At 37.7% G+C, this 21,926-nt stretch overlaps 1 protein-coding gene across 2 annotated transcripts in view; it reads right to left on the bottom strand.

Moving 5' to 3' along the window:
* Positions 1-21,926, bottom strand: part of rpgrip1l (RPGRIP1 like) — a 111,738-nt gene that overhangs the window by 33,235 nt on the left and 56,577 nt on the right. For both annotated transcript variants that reach the window (XM_033036326.1, XM_033036327.1), the window contains 7 exons: positions 17,988-18,139; positions 15,880-16,228; positions 15,527-15,732; positions 12,526-12,615; positions 10,535-10,633; positions 7,557-7,689; positions 3,913-3,992 (listed from right to left, as the gene is read on the bottom strand). In XM_033036326.1, the coding sequence (XP_032892217.1) occupies positions 3,913-3,992; positions 7,557-7,689; positions 10,535-10,633; positions 12,526-12,615; positions 15,527-15,732; positions 15,880-16,228; positions 17,988-18,139 (1,109 nt within the window). The remainder of the gene's footprint in view (positions 1-3,912; positions 3,993-7,556; positions 7,690-10,534; positions 10,634-12,525; positions 12,616-15,526; positions 15,733-15,879; positions 16,229-17,987; positions 18,140-21,926) is intronic.

Below are 21,926 nucleotides of genomic sequence, written 5' to 3'. Positions count from 1 at the left end.
TGTCAGACAGATAATCAAATTAGCTAAACTTCAATCATTACAGACTATATTGATGTAATGGTGTGAATTAAGAAATAAACAATGCCAACTCTGATAGATTTATTTAAACACAATAGAACCTGCAGTCCCCAACTTTCATAGACATATACTCTTGCTCCATGCAGCAATTTGTTTACAAAAGTTAAATTGGCCTTTTGCCTTCCCTTTTTTAAAAGCTGATTTTTACATTGTCTCATTTTCAAACTGGATATTGACTTAGAACAGTGTTCACTAGTAAGGTTTGATCACTTTTGGCTGAATTTAAAAGATTAGAATTCCTTAAGAGAAATTAGTCCTAAAAACCCCATTAAGGCAATGATTGTTTAATTCTTTTCTGTTTTCACCTTTATCCTGATTACATGATTATGCTAGACTCCTAAAGATAATTCATCCAATCTTCAACGTATCTAATTTCACATTATGCCCTCTATTTGAGGGAGCCTTAAACTTAGGTTAGGCTTCTGACTAGACTCCAACGCCTAAAACTTAATTTCACACATGGGTTTTAGAGTACCTCAAAAGGTGACAATGGCACAGCAGAGGCAAAAATTGGATGCCTGTAAGGTATGTTATAAATGGTAAAGAGTTTCTAGCTGACTATCCAGAAAAGGAATCTTTTCTGCGATATTCCTTGTGCATTCTGAGGGAATACTTGCTAAAGCATCAGGACTCTCTTCTATTGAGGAGGACACCCATTGTAACTTCCCTGCAGAGATCCAAGTTGAAATGCTTTGATTAAGACAATTTTGATTTGCAACATGTTATAAGATTGTCTCCTAGTTTCTGTTGTATTTTTACAAGGAAATAACTGGGAGTTAACAGGGAAACTAGGACCATGCATGAATTCAAAGGAATGCCAAAACTGATTGGGTAGCTACATAGCCCAGCTGAGACTGGACATAAGGATCTATCAGAAGGCTGCACAGGTTTGTATCAGGTACTGGTAAGATGGTGCTTTAACCCTATTCCACAATAGTCTTTCAAAGTGGAAACTTTCATAAACTATATTCCCTAACAAATGTATTCACTGTATCAAACTTTCCAAGTTGTTATCTCCAGTTATAGTGTGAAAGAAAATTAATAGATAAACAGATGTAATGTAAGTAGTAACTGCATTGAAAATAATCCAGGGTTAATTTTCAGATTTACCTGAGTGGAGAAGGACAATAATTTACAAGTATATCTTCTATCTTTCGAGAGCAAACTTAAATCAACTATATTACTTTGGCATGTTTAAAACTGGCAAAAAAATTGATAAAGGATGATCACTGAAGTTATTATAGCAGAAAACTGTTTGATACATTGTGAATGAGGAATAACATGTATTAGTACTCTCCCAAAATACACACTTCATGAGTTTTGGAATTAATGCTTCCAATAAACGTTTTTCCCACTAAATATTACAAAATCATTAATATATTGTTCCTTATTTCAATTTGAATATGTGGTGATCAGGCATTAGGTTGGACAGCATTTAAGTACTGCCAACAGTGTTGTATATTTATTTCTGGGTGCAGCACAGAGCTTTTAATCGATGTATTATAGATCAAATTCATAATCTTAACTTCTGATTATTCAAATACATTAAATATTCATAGATAACAGTCCACATTTTTACATTTTCTCGACTTTCTTCTCTATTAATTATTCTGCCTGGAAGCTTTTCAGAGGAAAAGCAGCCATCAGCTTGACTGAACTTGACAAGCTGGCACGGCCCAATTACATTGCTGCTCAAAAAAGCTTTGATGTAGTGGAAACGAAAAGAGATAGAGGCAAATTGTACAGCACATTATGTTAATGACTTGATTTAATACAAGCACTAAACTTTATGTAGACTGTTAAGGAAGATGCTAACACTAATTACACCACTTTGGTGAGGAAAGGAGGGGACAAGCATTTCATTCTGACAAAGTGCAGCTCATAAATGTTGTAAATGAAATGAAGTAATCTGTGTTTAATTATACATCACAGGCAGTAAAACTAGACAGGATCTATAGTGAAGCATGGTCCAGAAAACCTGTTGAATTTCTTTTTGATCAAAACATCTAAAGAATAATTCTGAAGTTTGATATGCCGGTGGTATAATATTGTAATTGGCACAGCACTTTAATTACAACACTTAACATGAACATAGTTGTATTTAAAATTCAATCAGTATGCATTACAAATTACCATATATTTGAGGATCAGCTGAGTTACTATGTAATTAGATCTACTGGGTTCAACACCTTAAGCATTCCTGGAGGTGTGTATTTTCATTATCTTGCCGTCAACAGGAGAACATAGTTTTTAATCCTATAATTACACTTACTATCTGCCAGGATTTTGTCTTGCCCTCTCTTACTTTCCTAAGTTTACAAACTAGTCCATTGAAGGTGCAGTCACCCTAATTATATAAATGCTGTATTTTCACTTTAAATAGTAAATCTGAATACATTTCAAACTCAAAATTAAAAAGAATTACCACTCAAGGCGTAAATTTCAGCTTTGTAATTTTCTATTTTGCTACTAGCAGATTGAGTGTCAATAATTGGGGACGTTTATCCAATTCCTTTTCAAGTTAAAATGCTTTGCAGGTATAATGACATGCTATTGATTTTTCTTTGCTACCGAGTAACAGTGGCAAATGCTACTTAGTAATTATTCATTTCCTAATGTCATAAATTCACATATTTTAATGTAGAATTTGAAATTAAATTTTTTATATGAATTCTTCCAGTTAAAAAGGTATCTGTGCCATTACTTGAAATTAGTGATGGGATCTCTTTACGATCTGTAGACAGCGAATCACCCATGGACAATTGCTTAATGTAGATGGACACATAATGAGATGTTAGACATACTTTACTTAAGGACTGGACAGGGATTGAAAGCCAATCAGGAATGGTTATTGACCCAAAGTAGCTGGTAATACTACTTAATGCTAGAAATGCAAGATCATATAAGAGAAAAGAACATAATTGAAAAATCATGGTTCAAATGACCTTCTGCACTTAGCCTTGATAAATGAATCGATCAGATGTTTTCAATAGAGGCAGCGTAATGTACTGAGATATGTTCTGTAACTGATAGCTCAATAAGCCATTAATGTATACAGAGAGCATTAGAGGTCAATTTCAGTAAGACCTTTTCATTGATATTGAGTTCCTGCAGCTGAATATTTCTTTTAGCCATCATATCATAATACAGGTATCATATTTGACTGTCAAAAGCAGAACCCTACCCATATCAAATCAATTTTCAGTACAAAAAACAAAACAAAGTAGGAAGTTGTTCACTTTACAAAATAAAAATCTTTTCAGCAACTTTGACCCTACTTTCTTTGCAAGATGCAAACACGTACGTTACTATTCTTTCAAAGTAAGGCTACAAAGTCAGACTCGGAAGCAGCACCAGGATTCGAACTAAAAAAAGGATCACATTTTGCTGACAGCTAAACCAGCAGTCATCAATCATTGTGTTACTATTAATCCAAACCCTCAATGTTGTACTTAGGTCTATGAAGCTGAGACATGTCATTACAAATCCACAGGATTGCAGCGCAACTGTTGGAGGAGGTAGAATAATTTTAAATTTGAAGACAGGCTAATGTTAACATGAATGAGAATATCAACAACGCTACACTTTCTGTGCATCTTTACACTGGATCAAAACGTATGATGTCGTTAGCATTGCATTTTAATGCCGTTATATTTCCTTCCCCTTGTCATTTTACGTCACCTGACTCACTGCTTCCCTTGATCAGCCATAAAGATTTTCAAGAAACAATCCATTGCTGTTAAATGATCCGTTCAATATATCTCATTCAAACAATATATTGCCTTGCATTAGAATTGTTTGCTATAGTTCACAGGATGAAATGAATAGACTAACCTGTTTTATACAACCTGGCTCCAAGCCTGCGACAATACAATCATCACTGTCCGTTATTGATTCCTCACCATCGTAAACAACTAGGAGAGATAGAAAACCACTGCTGAAAACAATTACACTGATGGTCACTCGGAGATTTATAGGAGGAACAGATGTTTACAGAATAGTGATAAGATGATTGTTTAACAGTAAGTGAGCAATCAAATAACATCATAAAAAGTTATTTCTAATACAAATGATATGTTTTTCAAACTACAAAGAATAAGCAAAACAGTTACATAAATGATGGGTGACTATCTCAGTAAATCACATTAGATTTATATATGGCTTTTAGGTTTGTATATCTGCAAAAATGTCTATTAAATCCAACAGCTTTATCAGATACATTTGTTTTCTAGCATTGACAGATTGGTACATTCGAGCAGGTAATAAGGAATATAGGAAACATATATTATGGTTAAGAGCAGCTGACTGAAACAATGAAATAATAAAATCAGTATACTACAGGTCCACTACCGATTTTCCGGTAACTGGTGGTCCGCACCTCCTTAAATCCGGACAAAATGACGAGGGCACACTGGAAATCTGCACAGGGCAAGTCCCCCTGAAAATGTGGCGCCTCGGGCAGTGAGGCAGCCGATCTCATCTCGACCTCATCTGGACTTCTGTGCCTTTTGGTGGGTGGATTTTGCCCCCTGCGGCCGGGGCTCTGGAACTCCGGCCCAGCCGGATCCGGTGGATCCGTTCCCACAGCTGAGTTCCAAGGCCGACGTTCCGGTACCGTTAGACTCCTCCTGGAGACCGTGACCTCTGTTAGACTGGGAAAACTGATAATCCAGAAACCAAGAGTGCCGGAAAATTGGTGGAGTGAACCTTATTTATAAAAAAACAGCGTTTATACAATATTATATCCATTCCCATTCAAGGAGTGTAATAGTTTGTCAATTCAAGGGGCCTAAAGAAAATCAACCTAATTTACATATATGCTTTATAATACGCTATTCCATCCATCAGGATGGGACCCTCCACTAAAGAAAATGATTCGATGCATTACTGAATAAAAACCAAAGCATTGGCATTTCTGCACAACAATTCTTTGGGATGTGTGGGCAAGTTCAGCAACTGATGTTGTTCAGGTGGAAAGATTGCAGAGAAGATTTACAAGGCTGTTGCCAGGACTCGAGGGCCTGAGCTATGGGGAGAGTTTGGGCAGGCAAGGACGTTATTCAGGAGGCTGAGGGGTGATCTTATGGAGGTGTATAAGATCATTAGGTGAATAGATATGGTGAATGCAAAGTCATCATACCCAGAGAAGGGGAATCGAGAACCAGAGGACATAGGTTTAAGGTGAAAGTGGAAAGAGTTAATAGGAACCTAAGGAGCAACTTTTTCACACAGAGGCTAGTAGGTATAAGCAATGAGCTGCCAGAGGAGGTAATTCTGGAAAGTACCATAAAGACATTTCAAATACCTTTGGACAGGTAAATGGATAGGAAAGGTTTAGGGGGATATAGGGCAAACGCGGGCAGGTGGAACTAGTCTACATGGGGCTTCTTGGTCGGCATGGGCAAGTTGGGGCGAAGGGTCTGTTTCAGTGCTGTATGTCTCTGTGACTATAACTGGTTCCCATTGCTAGTTGCCTCGGTCTAAAAAGGATTCAGTAGTTTGTAAGCCATAAGAGTGCTGATGATAGACAGACATATTGGTAGTGGCCTGGTATTACTTTCCAGGTCAGATTGGTGAACACTGCAGGTTTCTCTTCCTTTAAAGGGAGACTGATAAACTGCATATGAGTGGTAATTGTATGCTCAAACATGCTCTAGGGTCATGGTGAATTAATTATTTCAAGACATTTTTGGAAGCTTTGTTAGCATGTAGAATTAGATTATCATATCTAAATAAGCCTTGGGCAGGAAATCATTTCTTTTTGTTTACCTACATAAAGTTAAACTAATTCTTTTCCTTCTTCTTTCATAATTCTTGAAATTTGAGGAACTATTAAAAAATCGTCGATTAACCCTTTGCCCCATATAATTGGTAAGGAATTGTAGAAAGTTGATGCTTCACCTCTGAACTCCATGAGAGAATAGAAGACATGAATAGATGAGGTACATGAATCGGAAAGGTTTAGGGGGATATGGGGCAACGCAGGCAAGTGGGACTAGCATAGATGGGCATCTTGGTTGGCATGGGCAAGTTGGGGCCGAAGGGCCTGTTTTCGTGCTGATTGACTCTATCTGACACTCAAGGAAATCATGATGAAACTCATCCCAAGAATTTTACGTCTTTCACATTTGTGCACATTGCGTGGCAGTCCCAAGTTTTCAAACTGTAACACTGGGTAATGCCAACAGATCCAAGTGGAAATACCAGCACTGAGTGTTAAGTTTCCCCAAGTTTCTTAGAGCTTGACAGGGAAACCAAGTTGAAAGCACAAGCTACACTGATGATATTGAAGACCTGATGAGCAAGTCTGCCAGAAAATAATAAACACTCATATCCGCTTCCTTGAGTGGCTTTGAAAAGTTTATTTCTATTTACTTTTCAGGATATGAACATCACTGGCGAGGCCCATATTGATTGCACATACCTAACTTCTTGAACTACTGGAGTCCTTCTTGTTCTCGCTCAATATTATTGAACAGGAAATTCCAGAATTTGAACTCAACGACAAAGAAGGAAGAGTGATGTGTTTCCAAGGTGGACCTCTGACCTTCTCTTGCAACTACAGTATTAATGGCTGATCCAGTTGAGTGAATCTTATGATTTGAAGGTGAAATTCGCAATGATGTCAATGGCAGTTGTTTGACTCTTCTTGGGAATGGTCACTCCAAGATAGTTGAATGGTGCACTGTACTTACTAATCACCAGCCTGTGCATGAAAAATATCTTGGTCTTTCTGCATGCAGGCAAAGATCCTGCTGTTAATGGAAATGGAGTTGTTCAATCATTAGCAAAAAATGGCAACTGTTAGAAGGAAGGTCATTGGTACAGTTAGTTGATGGATAATGCTCACAATGCTGTAGCCATGAAGGTGAACAGAATAAGGTGGCTTTTACACAACTGCAAAGTGCGGGGATCAGCAGGGAGTTACAGTTTGCAGGAAATCTTACCTAAAGGTCGCATTTCCATTACATATTGAACGCCAGTGTCTGAGGTTGCTCAGGATTTTGTGACGGTGTTGGCAGACAGTTGCAGCTTACTTGTGCAAGACCTGCTTTTTGTTGGCCTTTGCTCTAGCAAATGACCATCATCTTCAACTACTCTGCCCTAGGGATCTTTTCAGGAACTCAACCAGAGATCAGGATAGACATAAAAAGCTGGATAGACACAAAAAGCTGCAGTGTCTTTGGAGAAAATAAATAGTTGACGTTTTGGGTCGAGACCTTTCTTCTGACTGAGAGTCAGGGGAGAAGGAAACAAGAGACATGAAAAGGTACATAGAACAAATTAAAGAAGTTCTGTCAATTGGGTGTGCATGATGCAACAGGCAGGTGTCTGATACCTCAGAGTATCTGTTTACACCAGTTTTGCAAATGTGAATAGATATAAATAAGTTATTTTATATTCACACCATTAAAGGCACAAACTGTTATGTGGAATCCCGTAAATAATCTGCAAATAAGATTAATATTAATATTTACCTTGGCCGGGTTCAGGAGCATCTTGTTTTTCAATTGATTCTGAAGCAGCTGTACTAAGTTCTGATGAAATGTCGGGGCTCCTTGGTTCACTTTCTGGGTACGGCTCATCTTCCATTTCTGTGCCTGTGACATCCTGTGTTTTTAACGTGTTATTAATTACAGATAATATTCAGAACAAAACTAAATCATTACAGCAATTATGTCAGGTTTCAGAAAATTAAAAGTTTTAAGTTGCACTTGAAATGTAACAAAAAGTATTTTTTTTGTTTATGCAGTAAAGATTATTTTCTACATTTAAATTAAACCACAAATTAAACAATATATTAAAAGTCACATGCTCTGTAATTGGTGTATTTAAGTTACCAAATTACTGATTATAAGACTCAGCCAAGCAATGATATTGTTACTTTAAGGTAAGCCGAAATTCACTGATATAGCCGAGGTTCTCAATCAATATTTTCCATCTTAACCTAGGCAAAGAAGTTATCAGTGTCCATGCAGCAACAAAATACCTTGGTGTGCATAGATCTTTGGAAGTACCAGGACAAGGTTAGACGTCAAAAAAATGTGGCATGGAGTAATGAACCATGAAAGTTATGATCAATTTTAACAAATCACTAGATCATTGATGCCACAATCCTCTCCACAATTTAGAAAGAATATTAAGACATCAGAGAGCTAATAATTACTGAGAATGTTTCAGAGAGGAGAGATTTACCAAACTGCAACTGCATATATCAATAAGGACACATAAGTTGCATGTACACTGCTTTGTAAACTAAATTAGTCTCCCTCTGCAATGAATGAAAGTTTTAATCTCATCTTGTCAGAGTTTGCATGGATGGCAGCATTTTTCATGGTATAGAGTCCAAGCATGACTGTACACAGATCAGTTTACAAAAAGGAATATTCTTTATTCTGACAGTAGTTATGATTCCGTTATCCTGAAGCAATCCTCTGTGTTGCCTTTAGGTGAACCATTGCAACAGGTCAACTCACAGCAAATAAGGTATATTTCCGATGTCATGTTTAATGATCCTAAATCTAGAATCCATAAGCACCTGCACAACAGGCTTCAAACTGCTACAGTTATAGTCGACAACACATCTACTGTATTCCCTACCAGTTTCTGCAACCTGAGTCACTCTAGAGAAAACCTACAGTACTCCGCTAAGCTAGTATTAGGTCTGCATCAAATCATAAAATGGTAACAGCACACAACAGCAGTCCATGAGAGCACCATTGTCAGGTACATTCCTGAGCTCTTTCCCTATAGCACTGCATTTTTCTTTTCTTTTCAAGTCCTAATCCAATTCAATTTTGAAAGCCTCAATTGAATTTGCCTCCACCACTTTATCAGACAATGCATTCCAGATGCTAACTACATGTAGTGTAAAATTATTATATTTAATTCTTTTGACAATCACAAATGTTCTTGCTCTGGTTCTTTATCTTTCAACCAATGGGAACTAATTTTTCTCCATCTATTCTGTCTAGGTCCCTCATTATGTTGACCTCTATCATATATTCATTCAATCTTCTCTGTTGTAAGAATAATCCCAGAGTCTCCAGCATGTGATCAGTACACATTGCGGTTCTGTTGTCAAATGAGAAGTAACAAAACGTTTAAACAAGATAGTGGCTTTTTTTTTCAAGTGCACACCATACGATTCCAACTGTGCACCTTAATCAAATTATTGACGTCATTCATTATTTATGAATATATCTGGAAAAAAAACATTGTTTTAAGAGGCCTTGTTAGAGGGTTAAAGGATGAATTTGGCATTAACAATTTGCCCTACACTGCAATTCCAAGCTTTTAAGACCCGACTGTGATTTAGTCTAACCTGTGAGATGACAGTTGTTTATACCAAACACAATTTCCTCCATACATTAGATTTAAATCCAAAAAGCTGCTATATTGAGGAAAGGTCTTCGGTGTGGAAAAAAAACCAGACCTTAAAGCTCCTATTTACTCATGCAAAAAAAGATTCATGGCATTATCTTGAGCGCTTTGTAGGTACTTGAGATAGACTGAGGTATACTCATAGCCATCGTTACTGGGACAATGACCAGGCATTCCTGGAGGATACTCAAAAACTGGTGCTAGGTCGCTTGTATATACTAATTAAGGGCTTGATATTCATTTAAGAACCTTTCTAAAAATTTCAGCTCAGGTTGCTCTGGTTTTCTGACTCGACTGAAGTTCATTAAACTAAATATCACAAATAAATATTTCCTCCTTTGAACCCCATTATGCAGTAACAATAACAACAGTATTCATGGCTACACAACATTCATGAACATCAGTTCCAGTCCAAATTCACCATCACACCACCTTTTCCCCAACCCCCATTGCCCTCAAGTTTGATTCTTTCCTTTCTCATTACCTCTCTGCATGTACCCACAGTTCAGGTCGGCACATTGGCGCAGCGGTAGATTTGCTGCCATACAGCACCAGACACGGGTTCGATCCTGACTACGGGTCTGTTTGTATGGAGTTTGTACATTCTTTCTGTGCCCACGTGGGTTTTCTCTGGGTGCTCAGGTTTCCTCCCAAACTTAATTGGCTTTGATAAAAATTGTAAATTGTCCCTAGTGTGTAGGATAGTGCTAGTGTATAGGCTTGATCGCTGGTCGGTGTGGACTTGGTGGGCCGAAGGGCATGCTTCCATGCTGTATATCAATAGTCTAAACTAAAGCTGGTCAGATTGAACCCCAACAAAATATATGGGTTCAGTTTCTAGTGTGCTCCATGCTTGTCACATACTAGAATTATGGCATGGACCAGCCAGCATTCTCCAGTGAAGTGGGATCTCCAATTATGATTAGGTGAGGAAGATGCTGTTTCACATATTGATATGGCACAAAAAGAAATTAAATATTCATAATATTAAGCCATTGCTCATGGGCAATATATCAAGGTGAAAGCATGCACATAACTTTGCTCTGTTATAATAATATTTCTTTTCACATACCCGATTCATAACTTCAGGCTCAAATGCATCAATCTTCATCCTATTAGATTTGTCTACAAAAGGAGGATCTTCAACTTCAATTTCATTTTTTGTTTGTAACTGCAAATTAACAAAACCAGTTGTGAAAGTGATCTGGCATGCAAACCATCCAGATCAGGAGGCTTATCCATTCGATTTTTTCAACTTATCAAACATCCCAAACATTATTTCTACCATCTCCTTTTTGACCAATATTTATAGAATTTTTGAACCAAGCAATGGCCATATTGAGTGGAACCAGTGTATGTAATTTAGTGAATTTTTGAAAGGCATGTGGCATGATGAAGGCTAAACTGTAAGAAGTGATGGTACAATTTATCTGTACCTTGGTACATGTGATAACAAAGAACCAATGAACCAATCATCTAAAAACATTAATTCTCTCCACCACCAGTACAGCATAGCTATAGTGTGTACGATCCACAAATTACACTGAAGTTATTTGCCTGGACAACTCTGAGAGCATCTTCCAACCCATTACCTCTATCACCAAGGAGTAGACTAATGGGAACACTATCCCTGCAGGGGGAGATGGGAAGATGTGGCGAGTGGTGGGGTCACGTTGGAGGTGGCAAAACTAATCGAGGATTACTTGTTGTATGTGACGCTGGTGGGGTGAAAGGTGAGGACTAGGGGGACCCTTTCACCCCACCAGCCGTAGGTTGCCGACCCATGGTCTAGATCTTGGAATTTCCTATTCAAAAGCATTGTAGGAATACCTTCACTCAAGGGAGTGAAGTGGTTCAAGAACGTGACACACCACCATTTGTTTAAGAACAATTGGGGCTTGGCAATAAATGCTATGCTTTCCAGTAAGACCCAAACCTAAGTAATGAAAGTAATGAAATGTAAAAAAAACATAAGAGCATTACAAAGGGGAAAAAAATGTGCATGCAAATAATTCAAAATAAATGCTAGAAGACCTCACAGGGTTCTGAATGTACAGGAGTCAGTCCTGGACTCCATTCTAGACCCCAAAATTGTGCTCTGATCGACCCCTTGCATTTAAAATATAAACATGACTAAAGCTATGAGCTTAGAAAAGAATACCAAGATTGAAAATTAATCTCAAGTGAGACTAAAGATTCATATAAATGTTTTCTCATAGAACTCAAGTGAAAGAGACTCTCAGGAAAAGCATTTCATTAACGTTCTTCAAAAGGAACTGGATAAATATCTGGCCGGAGGCAGGATTGGTTCTTAGAAAGATAGGTTCGGGTTAGATGGTAAAATACTTAATAGAAAGGAAAATAATAGTTTCTGGTTTCCAGGGTGCCAAACATTGTTTGGAGACCAGCAAATTAAGTCCAGATAGTGGAGAAATTACATTTGCTATGCAACTCGAGAGGCAAAATGAATATTTGTGTTGAGGTTTCTCCACAGAAATTAAAATGTTGATGTTGATAATATGTGGTTTGAGGAAGGAATTTGATTGGATGATAAATCTTTTCCAGTTCCATTTGATTTCATACTCCCATTTGCATTTGTTGTTGCTATTCCATTTTATATGAGGAAAAGATTGATTTACGATTACCCATATTTATTTCCACCACTTTCTCCCACTGAAATGTACTGAAATATGTCAGTGAGATATGAAATTACCAGCAAGCCATCTTTCTCACACTGAAAATGAACTGTTTGACTATGGGGTATCATTACTTCATTTAGGCTCTGTCGCATACATTTAATGGAATTCATTCACTCCGATTTACACTACTCAAGTCTGTTTAATGCCAATTTCACGATTCCAAATTCTGATAGAGTAGGATGACATACCCGCCCCTGTCTATTCATGGGCCAACTGTCCCATTTCCATCATTGTGACATTATCAATTTGGAATTTCAGAGACTTGCCCTGAAATATTTGAAAATCTAGATGTGTGAGGGAAAATCTAACTAACAGCCATACATGCCATAGCAATAGTTGGCTTAATAATGAAGTAAACACTTACCGAACTGTCAGAAGGCTTTTCATCAGCCCACGATACTCTTCTTTCTTCTAGATCATCAATGTCTGTTGAGTGTTTTTTATGTTTCGGTGCCTAAATTGCCAAGGAATCAGACTTTACAATGTTGTTATTACTCTATTTCAATGGGAATTTTCTTAGTTTACCTCAATATTTCCTTAATTTTAGTTCCCAGGCTCTTACTGTAACTTACATTTTTTCTTGATCTCTGTTAATGATACAGTTGACACATTCTTACAAAGAATAAAAAAGCAATATATTGGAGACTGCCTCGCTAATATTTAAAGGTACCAGAAATGCGTGCAAAATATACCTTTGGCTGTAGCTAAAGCAATCCAATTGCCATTCAATCAGGCGACTGATCTCGATACGAGTGGTTTTCGAAGTGAGATCAACAGAAACCTTGACAACTTTTGGGGGGAAATTGAATGGAGCTCAGTGATGGTTGAGGGGTGGGGTCAATTAAAAAATGCATATTGATAGTTTGATTTTAAATTATTATTGTAATATTGTTCCAGGTGCGGCAGAGGTTCACCTGCACCTCCTCCAACCTCAGCTATTGCATCCGCTGCTCTAGGTGTCAACTGCTCTACATCGGTGAGACTAAGCGTAGGCTTGGCGATCGCTTCGCCCAACACCTTCGCTCAGTTTGCAATAACCAACCTGATCTCCTGGTGGCTCAGCACTTCAACTCCCCCTCCCATTCCGAATCTGACCTTTCTGTCCTGGGCCTCCTCCATGGCCAAAGTGAGTCCCACCACATATTGGAGGAGCAGCACCTCATATTTTGCTTGGGTAATTTACACCCCAGCGGTATGAACATTGACTTCTCCAATTTCAGCTAGTCCCTGCTTTCTCCCTCTTTCCCCTCCCCTTCCCAGCTCTCCCACAGCCCACTGTCTCCGCCTCTTCTTTTCTTCTTCCCGCCCCCCCCCCCACCCCCACATCAGTCTGAAGAGGGATCTCGACCCAAAATGTCACCAATTCCTTCGCTCCATAGATGCTGCCTCACCCGCTAAGTTTCTCCAGCACTTTTGTCTACCTTCATTGTAATATTAGTAATAACCTGCCAGTTAAAACAATAGAAAAACTCCAATACCTGATGCTAGTAACCACATAAGTTCAAGCCCTTTAGATAAATGAACCCTTGATAGAAAAGGTTTAGGGTGAGGAACATACTCTCATAAAAATCTGAAAACCATTATTCTGGGCTTCATTAATGTCTACTTTTATTATCACCATTTTATCTGATGGAAAGAAAGATAAAATCAATGCAATCTTGGATAATCTGATTTTAAAATTAAGTGGCATCCTATATAGATGAATACATAGTGCTTTGTGAGAAAAGGATCATAACGTCTTAATTCACTTAGTAATCTTTGTCAGCACCCCCATTAAAAGCAGCTAGTTATATCTTAAAATGGCTTAATTTGATAGTTTCATTATTACATCAGTTTTGAACTAGACTTATCAATTCCTCCACGACTTGTGCTGGAAACTGTTCCAAAACTCACCACAAAAATGAATAGTTCACACCATGACCAATACCTTAATTTGTGTTAGCTACATGTTTTTTTCTGCTCCTTACATGGAAAATACAATTTATATAATAGTAAATACATGACTCCAAAATGTTTATTATCAGGTTATTGACAATTAAAAAAGAGATGTTACAGAGGCCGACCCACCTAAGGACCCCCATGACTGCCAACATTCAACTATGTAAGACAGAGCAACATTCATCCCTCTTGTACTGTCACTGAGACGGAGGCCACCTGCCCTCATCATTGGTGTAACAATACGATACAATACAATATGATGAAAGAAAGTCTGAGCTTGTATTCACTGGAATTTAGGATGAAAGAGGATCTTATAGAAACATATAAAATTCTTAAAGGATTGGACGTTAGATGCAGGAACAATGTTCCCGATGTTGGGGGAGTCCAGAACCAGGGGTCACAGTTTAAGAATAAGGGGTAGGCCATTTAGGACTGAGATGAGGAAAAACCTCTTCACCCACAGAGTTGTGAATCTGTGAAATTCTCTGCCACAGAAGGCAGTGGAAGCCAATTCACTGTATGTTTCAAGAGAGTGTTGTATTTAGCTCTTAGGGCTAAAGGAATCAAGGGATATGGGGAAAAAGCAGGAATTGGGTACTGATTTTAGATGATCAGCCATGATCATATTGAATGGCAGTGCTGGCTCAAAGAGCCAAATGGCCTATTCCTGCACCTATTTTTCTATGTTTCTATGATGGAACTTTATCCCAGGAGGGAAATTGATCTGCCAAGTAGCTTTAACTGATAAAGCAACCCAACCCTATTACTAATCCCAGAGAATCATTTTGATTCTCTTTATGAATATCACTGTTGCTAGCAGTGGGAGACTTCTGCTGATACAACAGGTAAATGATTCCACACAGAAATAGAGTTCTAGGGAGGAGTCAGCATTGCAATAAATACCCTGTTGGATCTTCTGGGGCATTAATCTATCCGGGGACCCCAGCAGAGAAACAAAAGTTCCTTGATTCTCATCTGCTGCATTCGGTGTTCTTAATGTGGCCTCCTTTACTTCGGTGAGACTAAGCGTAGATTAGATGACTATTTTGCTGAACATTTGCACTCGGTATGCCAAGGCCTGCTGGATCTCCCGGATGCTAATCTTTTTAACTCGCCTTCCAATTCCTATGTGGACCTCTCTGTCCTGGGCCTCCTCCATTGCCTGAGTGAGGCTACACGCAAATTGAAAGAATAGCACATCGTCTTCCACTTGGGTAGCTTACAACCTAACGGTATGAACATTAAATTCTCCTGTTTGAATAACTAACCTGCACCCCCCTTTTGATATTTATTTATTTCCCCCCCTACCCTCTTTCTTTCCCATGTCCCACCTGGATTCACACTTCTCCCCCCACTCCCATCCCTGAGTAAACTGAACTATTCAATTAACAAACCTGAAACTATATAAGTGAATAAAATGTTGGTACCGAAATTGAGTCGTCGGTTAGGTCAGATAACGATTCTTTATGTTCCTTTCTCATTGGCATCTTTTCTGGTTCTTGCTTCCGAACCACTTTAGCTTGATCCATTGTCACTATGGATGCATTCGGCGGCATATAAGAGATCATCCATTTTAATTCAACATTTATGGTGCCGACGACTTGTTCTTCAGTGTTTCTAAGTTCAAATGTACCTGGAGGTAAATGAATAAGAGTGTATTACAAAGAGAACTCATTGAGTGAGCATAACAATTTCAGATTAGGATCCAAAAAACTGGAGTAAATATATTAACAACAGGAAGATGCATTTTCCAAAAGGAAAAGTTAAAAATAATTATTACCAGAGATGTTTTTGTTGTGGGATAACAGAATAAGAGGGATTTCTGTCTTTCCCAGGTAGGAAACATCAGCAGGATCGGTATCATCAAATATGTAAATGAGTAATGATTCTGACTTTAAATACCGGTCGAGCTCGGAGTTCATTAGGACATGAAATCTCATGTGATCTTCAAACTGTGGATTATTGCTGTTGGGAATGATAGCAGTGTCATGGTCTGAAAAATCAAAGAACTTGTAGACAGCATAAGGGCTTGGTTGGGTGTCCTTCCTTTTGTGTTGCAGGTTGTCACACGATTTAATAATCACGTGAAGATCATTCATATTCCCATCTGCCAGAGACGTAGTATGTTCCTATGGGATCAATGAAAAAATATGTTAATCACAGGACCTGCACTCAGGCTTATGAAAGACTGGTATATTGTCTGCCATTTTAACTTGGAAACTGTTCAGTGCAATGCAGCCTTTAAACCCCAGTTAATTTTACGCTCCTTTGAAAACACAAGGGGTGTAAAACAAGTTTTCCACCTATTCCTGTGTCCTTCCTATTGAACAGGTTGATATAATTTTTTCCCCATAATCTTTGCTGCTATTATTTTCACATTCAAGTCAATAAACGAAAAAAAGGTAAGAGGAACAACACTGATGAAACAAAGTAATTAAATTGTCATTGCAATTCCCAATCACTTTACCAATGTAACTTTTTCCTTTATAAATATTACAAAGAATGAGTAGCATTTACCTGTGATTATCTAACACCTTTCTTTCCTCTGATTGTACAAATAGTTTTATTCATTCACAGGATTTGGGTAACACTGACAGGACTGTAGAAACAAGGAACTGCAGATGCTGGTTTAGGAAAAAGGACACAAACTGCTGGAGTAACTCAGCGGGTCAGGCAGCAACTCTGGAGAACATGGATAGGGTCCCGAAACGTCTGAAGGGTCCTGACCTGAAATGTCAACCTATCCGTGTTCTTCAGAGACGCTGCCTGACCTGCTGACTTACACTTGTAGTTTGCATCTTTTACTGACAAGACAAGCATGTTTTGTCCAACTCTCAGAAGGTGACCATGGACAGCTATGTTTCACCACCCATCCCTCTGGCAGATCTGATAGTGTAGATTCCCGCAGTGCTATTTGGGATGGAACTCCAGGACCAACATTATATTTCAAATCAGCAAGTTGCTTGATTTTTGGGACTTTGAAAGTGAATATGTTCCCATGATCTTTTTGTCCTTCGATGCCACGAAGTTTCTACCAAGAAACCCTTGCAAGTTGCTGCAGAGTTTAATAGAATAATCATTATTGCAGCAGTTATCCAAACATAATGCACAATACAAGAAGCAGCTTTGCAAATTGCAGTGTTGAGCTATCAAGATTAGAAAGAAAATGGGCCATGCCAGTTCAGACAATGAATTGCACTGCATTTGCAACCAACCCATGAATGTATATGCATTGTTCTGTTGAGAAAGGGGTAAATAACAATGAACAAATAGGTTGCCAGTACTATTAACTATGCTATTGGTAGCTCAATTAATTAGAGAAAACAAAATGATGCATGAACGGGCCATCAATATGTAGCCTCTTAAATAGAGGAAATGTTATGGCAGCTGAATAATGGAATCTACTGAGAACGACACACTCTATTGGGAAAGTCACCAGGAAAGATATTTGACAGATGACTTGGAATTTGAATCTGGAAGATGACTTTGATCAAAGGCCAAGATAAAATTAACTAGCTTCAAACTGTCCAATATATGCTTCTGCCTTTAATTTTGAAATTTAACAAACATTGAACATTTTCCATTTTGAATGTAGCTACAATGAAATATGAAATGGAAACAGAAATTTGTGGTCCCATTGCACAGTTTTAAAAGACCAATTGTCCATTCATGGAAGACTTACAACGTTTGGCTAGTCTTATGGTATAATTACTGAGAAAGCTTGCTGTCACACAAATACAGCATCATAATATAAACTTATTACATTTCCATCACAATTTAAGCATGGATTAAAAATCTCCACATTCATTTAAAACATTCATTTTTCAACAGAGCATGTTTTTCCCCAAATCTTCCAGAGTTATATCTACCAAAATCGATGATATTTACCTGTTGTGTCTGATTGATTGTTTGACTACTGGAAGTTATATATCCTAAGGCCTTTGCACGTTCTTTATAAAGCCGAATGGCCTGAGCCATTGCTACACGTAATCGGAACCAATATTCAACTGTTCCATATTTTTCAGAATCTCCTCTGACACCTGCATTAAAAACTGATAATGTAAATAAAGCACGCACGGCAGCATAGACAGTAAAATTGTACACTGAATAAAATTACGACCAGGATAATGCAAGAACATGACCTACTTACCAACAGATAGGCCCTTCAAAAGGATAAATATTGAATTTTGATTTCACTATTTCTTGAGTCTTTGCCATTAATATGTTTTTTACCCATTGTATAATCAATAAACTGCATTATTTCTTTTGGATAAAAAAAATAAAATGATGCAGAATAAAATCAGGTGTACCATGATTATCAAAAATTACTGATTCATTACAGTTTGCTCGAGGTACCGATTTCATTTACGTAAAGAAAATTTACGAGATAAATATCCTCGTAATATCACATCCATTTTGCCAAAAATCGAAATAACTTATCAATCAAGAATCATCTGGTCATTTGTGGAACAACTATGAAATATTTGTGAAATGTGGGGGTTTTTTCATGTGACCAAAGCATTTTGCGTAATGCAATGCTTTTATTAAATATCATGTAAACTGCTTTTGCTCAGTGAGAACTGAAAAAAACAATTAAAATGTGTTTAAATCTACCGCCGATTAAACTAATGAATAGAAGCATATTCCAGGTATAAAGTATAATGTTCTCTTTCATACTCAGCATACAAGGCCCTGCTACCTGTTGGACGTATTCATCGAACACCTTTTGCAAGAAATGGTGGCATGGTATCAGTACAGTCACAAAGACAACTCAAATTAATCCATTGAAATTGATAGATTTCTAGAAACCATGTGCCTAAGCTAATTGCTTAAGAAGATCTATTAATGGTTCTGTATGATATCAATCATCTAACTACTTAAATGCCCTTCCATTTGACAAAAAGGCAGGCCATTTAAGCCTAAAATCAGGAGAGGTTTCTTCACTCAGACGCTGGTGAGTCTTTGGAATTCTCTATCCTGGAGACATGGATACATTTCTGGATATCAAGGGAAACGAGGGATATGGGTGTACTGCAGACTAACGATCAGTCACGATCCTGAGGAGCGTAGAGAAAGCTTGAAAGGCCAGATGGCCATCTTTTGCTTTCAAGTTCTTGCGTTCTTAACCCATTACATCAACTTTGTACTGAGGCAGGAAAGTACTAACTGGGTTGAGGATGATCCATCTGGACACCACCTGCTTTAGGTTTGGCTACAGCCAAAATACCATGCTGACAGTTCACTGTCTTACGGGAAGAATATCCTTCTTTATACTTAAAGTACGGATGATATAGTCTATACTGGCTGACTGAAACCCCAAACAATGTCCACACATCATGATGCAATCAATTTAGAGGAGTATGGCCACTGCCGGTCAGTAACATCCCATTCACCAATTGGCTATGCAACTGTGAAAATAAAGTGATGATCACTTTCTCATCTTGATTATGAGCCTGCCTGATGGAGGAAGGTTCTGTGTGGATTTGGTTCTGCGATTGTTGATCACAGTCAACAAGAAAACAGAATAATAAACAGCATCTGGCCATATGATGGTTCCTTTCGATACCAAGAAGTTTAAACACGCAGTCTGTTTTGACTTTTCCCAATGTTTCCAATTGAAAATAATGCCATTCAGCAATTGAAAATGAAGTAATTCCTGGACTTTCACGCACGTGCTGTGAATTGGAGAACCAAATCCAAGTTCACTCTGCGGCTGGACTTCACATGGACTATCATGGCAAAACCCATGCCATTCAGTTCCTGCCAAGAGACACCTGGCATTGATTTCAAGGGGGATTGTAAGGCAAATATCTAAGAGCCGAACAGGAAATAGTTCCTGAAAAAATATTTTGCTTTACATTATAGATATTACAAAGTTGGAGAAATGCAGCGGGTGAGGCAGCATCTATGGAGAGAAGGAATAGGCAACGATTCGGGTAGAGACCCTTCTTTATGCTTTACAACGTGACTTTTAATTATTTGTTTCTTCTATGTTTCTAATTAACATACTTTTCTAAATCTTAAATTATTTACTTTCATTTTAATAATGTTAAAGAGTCTGCCTGTCAAGGTATTTACATATGACTAGGATTAGTGAGCAAACTTCATCCTCAACTTTGACTACTGTCAAAGGGACTCAGAATAATTCAAGGCAGGAGACGATGGCCCATGTCAATGTCCTACTGTGGGATCCAATCCGGCAAGTACTGTATGATAGCCCCTCTGCACTCATTGGCATTAAACATGAAATAATAGACCACAACAGAAATGAGCAAGGAGATGGATCACATTTAGGCAGAGGAGATTAACTTGACGGTATCATGTTCAGTGTGGACATTGTGGGCCAAAGGAGTTATTCCTGTGCTGTACTGTTCTGTGATCTAATATCAACGTGCTGAGGTTAAATATGTACATGAGACAATGGGGATATTTAGACGTGTAATTAGAACATAGGTACATGTGGAATAAGTCCACCAGTGTCTTAATTGAGAAAGTAAGATAAATATGGCCAATTTATTGCTGTGCCAGACACACTTAGAGTGAGGTAAGAAAGGATTTTTCAATGAATTAAATTTTACTTGCATGGGAAAATTGAAAAAGTGCTGTGAAGAGTTAATATTTGAGGATTTTAATAAAAAAATGGTTCCACTACATTACTGTCACAAAGATTGCTTCCATCTGCAATGACAGAATACGAAACATATTTTCTGTATAGTTATATCAAATCCATAATGTTCATTAGGTTTACATAAAAACTTCCAAACATCCACCGATAAACAAGCCTTTTTTGGTGCAACTTGAAGCAATCATACAGAAATTTTGAACTACATGTGCCAAAATTATAAAATGAAAAGACGAACTGCTTGTTATTTCCCAGTGGTTAAAACAAGGGCACAGAGACAAAAAAATGAAGGAAAAAAGAACACATGATCTATCTTTGCCTTTCTTTGGCAGCGAATTAGCATTTTCTTTTGTAATATGAATTCTATTTTGTTGATATAAAACATATTAATCCCCTGTAATATATTTTGGCATGTCACACAAATGAAAACGGTAATTTTATTTCGTTTTACAATGCTTAGTTTCTATGAACGCACTATAGTAATTTAAGCTAACAAACTACTGCTAACATCATTTGGGCATTAGTTGTCAAAAAAATAAGTTTGATCAAAGATATTAATTTTCATTTATTTGCTGTCTTCCCATTTAGACTTTGACCTAAATTGTCAGATATGCTGACTGATAAATCATTAAAAATAACACTACACGCTTAAAGAGTATTCCATTCTAGACTAACAAAATATTTCAAAGCTAATACATATTTTAAATGCTTCATATCCCATGATTTGAAAGGCTCTGTCATTTTCATTGATAAATGATATTAAAAATGTATTGAGTGCAACATATCCGTGCAATTACTTTCTGTTGCTTTGCTTTGATTTCCCACCGCCCATCATAAGTAACATACAGAACAAGAAATTGAGTTAAATATGAAGGATTATAAAATCAGCATGAGCTGTGACATCATGTGAAAGTTGTCTCCATAATTCCATGCTCAAAACCTTGCAGGTATACAAACATTAGCAATAAAGATAAGCTACAGTAAGAGAGGAATTGTTAATTTGGTTTGGTTCTGAGATAGGGCATGTAAAATGGTCCTTTGGCCCACCGAGTCCATGCTGACCATCGATCACCCATTCGCACTAGTTCTGTTTTTGCATCCAATCCCTGCTGACTAGGGATTATTAACCTACAATTAACCTGCAAAGAAGCAAGTCTTGGAGATGTAGAAGGAACCCCATGAGATCACCGGAGAACGTGTAAACT

The sequence above is a fragment of the Amblyraja radiata genome, chromosome 17 (assembly GCF_010909765.2).
Source record: "Amblyraja radiata isolate CabotCenter1 chromosome 17, sAmbRad1.1.pri, whole genome shotgun sequence".
NCBI classification, from domain to species: Eukaryota; Metazoa; Chordata; class Chondrichthyes; order Rajiformes; family Rajidae; genus Amblyraja; species Amblyraja radiata.
The sequence above is the reverse complement of the archived record's forward strand: the minus strand, read 5'-3'. Positions and strand labels throughout refer to the sequence as shown.